The sequence below is a fragment of the Juglans regia genome, chromosome 1, assembly GCF_001411555.2.
Source record: "Juglans regia cultivar Chandler chromosome 1, Walnut 2.0, whole genome shotgun sequence".
Lineage (NCBI taxonomy): Eukaryota > Viridiplantae > Streptophyta > Magnoliopsida > Fagales > Juglandaceae > Juglans > Juglans regia.
Genome location: NC_049901.1, coordinates 8,179,406 through 8,188,460, shown reverse-complemented (window position 1 = coordinate 8,188,460; position 9,055 = coordinate 8,179,406). Strand labels below are relative to the sequence as shown.

Sequence of the window (9,055 nt, the reverse complement as noted above, 5' to 3'; positions counted from 1 at the left end):
GATGTTTGCTGTTGAGGGTTGGAAGGTCGGCCAGGCAAAGACTGGCTTGGAGTTTGAGCACGAAATAGTGCAGTACCCCACTAGAAGTCGTGTGTTTCCTAAAAGCGCAGCATTCTTGGTCGGCTCTCTGTGCCCTTGTGTCTTCGTGGTGGCGTTGCATGCACCTATGACTAACTAATCCACACGATATTTGATTGGTATTATATCAGGAGCATTTTAATATTTTAATCATTTTTCACGTTTATTCAATCCATAAGCGCGGAAATGGATGATTTATTATGGATTATAAATTGGCACTGTATTTTCAGTATACCTATAAATAAAAGGGCAGCATAATCAATACATTCACCGTCTTTAGAAATATTGCATGATTTGGGAACTGGCCTGGCAATTTTGGTGACAAGCTCTCCACCAAAGTGGCAAATTTGGGAAAAGAGAAATGAAAAACATCAGCCTACATCCTCAACACACCGTGTTGAGTTGAAGGAAAAAAAAAAAAATTTATGAAGGGTGTGCTACGGCTTCCGGCTGATGCCCAGCATTACCCTTGGAAAAATTTTCCATCAAAACTTACTCTGAATCCCTTACAAACTATTGGATATAAGTGCTCGATTTAGCAATACAGTGTGCCAATGCATAACTTCCTAAAGTATTTCCTCTACAGTCGAAGAGGATAGAGAAAGGCCACCATCCACAAATTTATCATCATGAATAGCAATTTTATTTGTCCCAGGAAAAAAGATACATTAGCGCCGTTTTTCTTCACAAAATACAACTGATTGCCTTTATATACAAAGGAAAGAAACTTAATGTATGTTTTTAAAAGAGGGTATAGAGAAATTCAAAAAAAGAAAAAACTCAGGTAATTTGACCACCACAAGCTGTGCATGCCAACAAACCTTTAGGAGGCATACGATGAACCAGGAACCTCGTCCGAGAAGTACTGAACATGTTACGACCAAAGATATACTCACATTTGGAGAAGATTATTCACAGTGGCAGCGACAGAATTTGTTTGCTGTAGGTCCTGAAAGTTTTGATGCATTGGAAATTAAACAGATTAGACAATTCTTACAAAAGAAATGAAAAAAAGAATTCAATCTCAAAAGCTTCCATTCTAAGTTAGATTTGAACCCAGATTCTAAGGAGAAAACTATACATATATATATGGTATATACCAAGCTTCAGGTACTAACTTGACACCCAACTTTAGAGAGCTTAGAGACAACATGCAAATCCAAGTTATACCTGGAAAATTATGTCATCAGGCATGTGTGGCAAAACCTCCCTTACGGTCTCAGCCATGGCAAGCATGTTCGCTATATTGTCATTTGCAGGGTGTGAGGCAGTCCTCATATGTAAACCACTAGCACCTCCAATGTATCTGCCGCCACCAGCAGGAGGGGTTGGTGAACCAGTTGTGGGAGGCTGAGAGGGATTCGCAGGCCAAAGGCTCCAAGCACCATCATCAAGGGCGGTCTGCGCATAGGTTTCTCCTACAGATGCAAGATGCCTCATCATCATCTGAACTCTCCCTAATCCAACGGATCTGACAGCAGTAGAGGGTCCAGCTCCGTCAACACCCTGGCTTGGCCAAGCATGCAACCAACTTGAATCCAGTCCAGCACTCCTATGGAGCAAAAGGAGAAAATGTTTCCATAAAAGAAATAAGAAAAAGTGATTAACTTACTGCAAAAACACCCATGCATACAAATTGCTTGTCATATGGTGTTTGAGGTCACTGAAATTACATTCAAGGGAACAGGTTTATGCAACTTCAAGAAATCAAACTGTTCTGGAAGAGTATAAACTATAAACAGCTATATTGTTATTGCATATGAAATTTCTAAAGACTCTTCTTTGATTTTTTTTTTCTTTTTCAGAAATTGCACTTCTGTATGTAGCCAGCCATGAAGTATTTTATTACGTGAGTCATTATTTATAGGTACAAAATTTTTAGTTTTCAGCAAAAGCCTGAAGAAGGCTTCTCTCTAACCAACATCTGATCTGAGATGCCAGCTGGACAGCTGGTAGAGTTGGTGGACAGGGGATATCCCAAACTTAGGTCCAAACTTCTCAGGAGCTATAACACCGTCTTCACCTCAAAATATTTAGAAAAAAACAAAAAACAAAAAATCAAAACAAAACTCTGATGATCTATGTAAGGGGATTCCAATGCCAGTTTGTCAAAGAGATGATTTTAAGACAGAGGCAGCAAGGTCTACTTATTCAAGGCAAGCAAGAGATACTACAATAATATATTGTAAATGAACCTCCAAGGGCTGCCTTCTAGAGAGTTCTGTGTCTGATTTGGAAATACTCCCGCGGGTAGGGAATGTCCAGAAGTGTTTTGCCGATCCAGTCCAGCACTTATTTGATGGGCAAGCAGCTCATCACTCAAAACTTCTCCAGTATGGGGGTTAGCTTCATTTTCAGGTCTGGTACCAAAAAGCGGCTTTCGACACGTGGGACACGAATAAGTCTCACTCAAACCTTGATCCAACCTGGAATCAATGAGTAAATTTACGTGACTCACATGCTTGAGAATAGGAAAGCAAAGGGTGTAAAATACCAAAATTATGAGTCATACCAAGATCTCAAGCATGCAAGATGAAAAAGATGCCTGCAGTGTAGTTTTTTAGCCCTAGCCATGGGTTCCTGTCATTGGCCAGTTCATCAACTTCAAGGGATGAATCATAACCAAATAGTAAAAAAAAGAAGATCTAATCATACCCTACAGATGGCACATTCATCATCATATGCTTGTAGCTCTTCAGTTGTTGCATCAGGAAGGGCAGCATGAAGAGTACCTAGAGCTTTTCTCAATTTGATGAATCCTTTTATACGCTTCAAAATAGCACTTAGCAAGGCCTGATCACAATATTTATGGAATCAATACTGACTGAACAATACATTGTGATTCAAATAACAAAATCAAATGCATATTCGAATAGTCAAATAGCTATAAAATATTTACACGTATATTTAGGAAAAGGATTGCATCCACGATATGGAATGCCACGCCATGAAGCCACCAAATATGCACGTAATGACCAAGTGCCGTTAAAAATGTCGCCATGTCCAGGGCAAAACCCAAATACCGAAGAAGAATGCCTTTCCATTCCGATAATGAACCTGCAGTCAACACTCCTTAGTCAGGAAAAATTAAATTCACCACAATCAGCTTAAATTAAATAAAATCACGTTTTTCACATTCAATTTGAGGGTTTGGTGTACTTCATGTTAACAACATTTTCCACTCAGTCATAGCCGTTGCCTCACTGTCTAATTGAGTGGTGGATTCAAAAATTACCCACCAATGATGGTGGACATATAGCCACTTATTCCACTTGTTACTAACTCCAATTATACCCCTCAATATTAACCACAAACTTTAAGCATCTTTCAAAAAATCCCCATTACCTATACTGTGTGGTTCACTATTCATTTTTTTCCACCACTATCTAAAGAAGAAATTAATTTCACATTTGACAAGCACTCGCTAAATTTACAGTGTATTTTTCAATGTAACCCACAAAATAGTTTGTTCACCCTTTTTCAATTGTGCCCGAAATGTATGCGTATACTCCTACTTTACGTAACAATTATACTAACTATACACATTGAGAGGCAATAATAGGAAAAGCAAATAAATGCAAATAACTAGGAGAGAGAGAGAGAGAGAGAGAGAGAGAGAGAGAGAGTTTATCTTTTGAGATGGTTAAGTTCATTTTTGGGCAAGCCAAAATCAGCTGTAGGAAGGGCTTAATACAAATGAAAAACAAGAAAAGAATACAAACATGTCGGATTTAGAATGCATGGTGTGCATGTACCATTTTCCTTACCATTCCTTTTTCTTAGACTTCTTACTTAATTTTCATTATATGGCAGGTGGATGTGTTGGGTAGACACATCATGGCCTAAGATAGTGAAATTGAAATTTTATAAACTACCTGCTGCTGATGAATCAGAAAGTTTGAAATTTTATAGACTACCTGCTGCTGATGAATCAAAAAGTTTGAACCTTTGGCAGTTTGCACTGCTCACTGCTGAATGATGGAGCCATATATCAAGCAACTGAAATCCATGAACTAAAATTGCCTACATAGCATATTTCACAAACCAGACAACAACCTGAGTACAGACATCTCAAAGGATCTGACCATGAAAAAGTTGCCAAGATGTGTTTTAATAACATTACCTGCAGTGTTTCAAAAGCAATACTGAAAGGCTCAAAGAATAACAAAAGAAACATAGATGAACCCAGCGTTCTATATGTTACCAGGCATAGCCTAATCCTGCTCAAGAAATAAAAGTATATATAAGAAAAACAAAAGGACAGTGTAGATATGGAAGGAGAGAATAGGAAATGAGAAAGAACAAAAGCTCTTAATATTATTAACTTCTATTCATTCATGGTCTCCATTTTGTTTTACACAAAGAAGCATGTATATAACCACCACAGAAGCCTAAGGGACACTATCAACAATGAAGCCTAAGGTATATGGTAACAATTTCAACACCCATTTTATATTCCTTAAACGGATAAAACTCACTACACAGCCAGCTAGAGCAATCAACATGATTCCTGAAAGAACATGAATAACTAAATATCATAGGGTGGTCCCACATAAATAAAAGTGAATCATCTAGCCTGCTGACCAAAAACCTATCAAGCACTTTCTTGAAGCCTAGTCGAATACTGAAACAGGCTACCATTCTGTACTTAGCAAGCAACAATGAAGAAATCCCTTCTAAAATTCTGATACTCCAGAATTTGACAAATGGCATAAAGCACACCTGATCGAATGTGGCACCCAATTACATGTTTACTTACTAGCATCCAGACACTCAAACCTTCCAAACAGCCCTCAACTCGTCCACACAACAAAACCAGAAAATAAAATAAAATAAAGGAAAACGACAAAGAAAACTGCCAAAAAATGTAAATAAAGGAAAAATTAGTTTGTTGAACCTCAGCTTGAGAAAGAGGGGGAATTAAACCATACCAAAAATAGTCAACAGAGAGGACCAGCAATAAGACAGAATATACACGAAAATATGCCCAAGGGGTAGCAGAAGGAGATGCATTCAAGCGTTCAAGTCGATCTCTGGCCAAAGCTTGAAACATCTGGGTAATAACTAGCAGATAGTTAGGAAATATGCCACTCATTTTTCGTATCAACAACTAATACCAACATTCCCATCATGGAATATTGTCTTATGTACCTTTAAAGAACATAGCACAGTCAACCAGATTGACCATAAGCCTGCTTGATATATTGTTGGTGGAACAACCAGTGGTAGAAATGTCCCCTGCTCAATAAATTCATCAACAAAAATAAACGGATTACTGAACCATAAACATTGATCTATTTTATCTTGATTGGTAATCAAAATAAGCCCCTAGTGGGACCTGATTGCATGAAATTATCAACCACCCCATTCTTCCAGGGGTTTGGGTGCCATTTGGCCTGATGGCCATTAGCATAAATATTGAAAAAAGGGTAAAGATAGCAAATATATCAAGACAACATCAAAGATGTGTGTGTGTGTGTGTGTGTGTGTGTGTGTGTGTAGATAAATTTAAATTCTATAAAGACTTCCTACAAGCCCCATTGTCTGCACCAACCAATTATCTCTTACCATATCAATTTTTAAAAGTTAAGGGCTAAGTTGACACGGTATGCAACACAAATAATAATGATAACAATAATAAAGTTAATACTTCTAATTTTTGTCAACACTTGTTATCCCAGAAGCACTTTCATTGAGGTATTGACACTTTCATTGAGGTATTGACACTTTCACTGAGGCATTAACTCTAAAATACAAAAGTGGAGAACAGAGACAACAATTTTCCTATATGTATTTATTACCATGTACAGGCCGAATATGAAACAAACCCCAATCATTTGAAGCACTAGAACATTAATTCTATCCTTTGATTTGGCAGAGGTGATATCTAGAAAGATGCCTTCATAATAATCATAAAAATATATTTGTTTGCAACAAATAAAAGTGATATGTGCATCACCATTAATCATCATCAAAATATATCTGTTTTCAACAATTTTAAAAGTTTACCTTGTAAATAACATAATTGATAAGACGTTCCAACAATTTCCTAGTTTCAGAAGGATACAACTCCGCAAAGAATATAGTCTGCATATGAAAAATATAAACCATGATTGTCAAGACAATGTTATTGGTCATTAAATTTCATAAGTTTCATGAAGATCTCATTAACTATTTCAATTGTATTTGGTCAGTGCAAAAGAATAGCCCATGCATCTTACATATAGACTCCATAAACAACTTCTATAATCATCAATTCGCGTTTCTTCAGTTGACTTCCTAATTAATTGCATAAAACTTTCAATAAGATTTTCAGACTTCAGTTGACTTCCTAAATAATTACATAACTTGCGATATGATTTTCAGTCTAATATGAATAAGACACCACCAAACAACTAGTCCATGGGGCTAGACCTTTGTTCCACCAGGAATTCTAATTCCAGTCTCCATCATTATAAGATTTCCAAATTTTATCTTGAAACTATATCTAGTTTCACGACTATCGTTCCGAATCATGAGTGAATTTTAGTGTTAAATCTATTAAATCGAAATCAAAGCCATAATCCTATTTCAAATTGTTGAGTTCACATAAGTGGCTCTAGACCAGGGATTATACATATCAAAAGGAGATCTAGATGCTGGCATGACAAGACTACTTGTATAATTATATGTCATAAGCATCGAAACAGATTGCCAGATTGATAGCAAAGCTTTCAGATGACCAATTCCATTCTGATTTTAACTATAGCCATCACACTTAAGATGTATCTATTTCCTATGGCATACACTTACTATAATTTGTTTCTTGAGGCTTTTACAAAAAGCAAAGAACCCAGCTTGCAGAGGATAAGCTGAGGGAATCATAGTTAGATGCAATTATAAACCCAATTATCTTGCCAGAACAGCTGAACACCAAACTCCCCAAAGAAAATAAAATAAAATAGATGCCCCCTTTCCTGAAACCTATGGAAAGCGGGTTTTCACCTAAACCAATGGCATGCAATAGGTGTATATAAATTGGCCTTCTTTACAGAAAACACAATCAACTCAGTTTTTTCACAGAATTATACCCGTTTGCAGTCACTTATATAGTAAAATTGATTCTTAGCATGCTTTTCATCACTCAATCACCATGACATTGCCAAGTAAAATGCACATTTTGATAAAAAAAAAATACTAACAACGAAAAAACATGTAGAAAAGGCTTGCCTTCTTCGTTAAAAATAATATTAAAAAAAACAAAAAAACAAGTCCTATGTCAACAACAATAATATATACATACAATGGATTTAACAACGATACCAATTAACCACTATAATCTTGGTATACATAAGATAAATGCAATTAGTTAGGTTTCTCTACCACACATTGCCTTACTGAACATGCAATCCGGTTTAAATTGTTCATTGATCAACTGAGGCTTGATTGGTATCAAAAGCACCAAAATGAAATAGCAAGCATACCTTAAGACACAGAACAAGTAAAACAAAGACATTGAGCACGAAAGTTGTCAGCAGGGCAATGGCGGCATAAGAACCAAAAAGCAGCTCAACGACACGGCTTGCATTCTCTGAGTGAATAAAATTCTCAGTGATTAGCCCATCCGATTTTAGCTCATCTAAAGTCAATTCCATCCAAAATTGCAGGCCAACAAAGCTTAGCATCGTAGACAACACCGAGATGGCTATGTAGCGCACACCCATTTGTGTTGACAATATATTCAGCCTCTTTACCAGTACCCAACTCCCAAGTTTTCATCAGAACGTCATCGGCATAGATCGTTGACGATTAGAATCACGATTAAGCATTGAAGTGGCAAAAACATTAAGGTAGCTTCGAAGCCCACCAAAACTTACTGCAATGGACCTACAACCGCCCAAGATGAAGTGAAAAAGCTCTGTTTTTCGCTAAGATAATGTGTAAAAGGCTGTGAATTTCTCATTTCTTCCAAACCCAAACACCTAGAACATAAAAAGTCAGAAATTTTAGTTCTCTATTCCCCTGTTTTTTCTTTATTTGAATATAGAAGAATCCAAATCTGCAGTATAACAGTTAAATTCAATTCACAGATACGTGAACAGAGAAATCCCGGTGTCGAAGTGAAAATCAACAAAAAAAAAATGTTTAAGAATTCCAATTGCAAAACGGGAAACGTGAATTTAGGTAAATCCCAAAAAATTAAACCTTCCGTAAAATAGAATTAGAAAATGGATATATTGAGGAAATATGAATTCGGAAACTTTATCTATGATCTCTAAATTGTGATATTTTTATGGAATAATTGAGGAAGATTTTGAGAAGAGATTAAACACATGACGGACCTGATTCGATCTAAAACGATGCAGGGGGTGCTTCGACATGGGTTTCTGCAATTTTCATCAGAATCGCATCTTGCAGAGACGGAGAGAGATTTCTACGTCTGGTCAGTTCTTGCGGCATGCCGAAGCGAGATGGCCAAAATATCCTGAACAAGTTTGAATATAATGTGTATTGTGTCCATTTATTTGGGTATAAAGTTAGCATCATAGTATCCTAGAATTTGCGTACTTTTTCTCTTTAATCACGTCACTAATATTATTTATATTTTTTAAATTCAAAGCTGCAGTTCTTTACGCTTTAAAAATATATCAGATATTTGTTATAAAATATCTTAATTTTTATAGAAAATGACATATTATTATTGATATGAAATTTCTTAATTCTATTTGCACAAACTGAGCATATGATCTAACGGTGGTAGTCTCTACATTTTAATTAGTTGTTAGATTCCTTAGTGGGGTAGCATTAACAAAATAAATAAATAATAAACACAACTTTTTTAACAATCATTTACTCAACCATATTTTAAGTAAATTATAATATTGACTTATAAAAATATTATTTTATAAAAACATATTTATCAATAAATCTTTTGGTTGTGGGTTTTTAAGCATGTTATGCCCTTTTTATTAATATTATATAAAATGATAATTAATTG

At 35.9% G+C, this 9,055-nt stretch overlaps 1 protein-coding gene across 1 annotated transcript; it reads right to left on the bottom strand.

The window, feature by feature from the left end:
- Nucleotides 1-674: 674 nt before the first annotated feature.
- On the bottom strand, nt 675-8,552 carry LOC108987395 (E3 ubiquitin protein ligase RIN2-like). Its single transcript, XM_018960299.2, has 13 exons — nt 8,400-8,552; nt 7,542-8,039; nt 6,088-6,165; nt 5,230-5,316; nt 5,010-5,131; nt 4,202-4,298; nt 3,996-4,101; nt 2,978-3,135; nt 2,734-2,871; nt 2,591-2,658; nt 2,274-2,504; nt 1,249-1,630; nt 675-1,027 (listed from the first exon to the last, which is right to left on the bottom strand). The coding sequence occupies exons 2-13, from the start codon at nt 7,779-7,781 to the stop codon at nt 971-973; spliced, it is 1,764 nt and encodes a 587-aa protein (XP_018815844.1). The 5' UTR covers nt 7,782-8,039; nt 8,400-8,552; the 3' UTR covers nt 675-970.
- Between the last annotated feature and the right edge of the window lie 503 nt (nt 8,553-9,055).

Coding starts and splice junctions, on each gene's coding strand:
- LOC108987395 (XM_018960299.2), bottom strand. CDS start 7,781: ATGGGTGTGCGCTACATAGCCATCTCGGTGTTGTCTACGATGCTAAGC. Junction 4,299..5,009: donor CTCTCTGTTGACTATTTTTG/GTATGGTTTAAT, acceptor TTTCTTGAGCAG/GATTAGGCTATGCCTGGTAA. Junction 1,028..1,248: donor CTGATGACATAATTTTCCAG/GTATAACTTGGA, acceptor CAAAACTTTCAG/GACCTACAGCAAACAAATTC.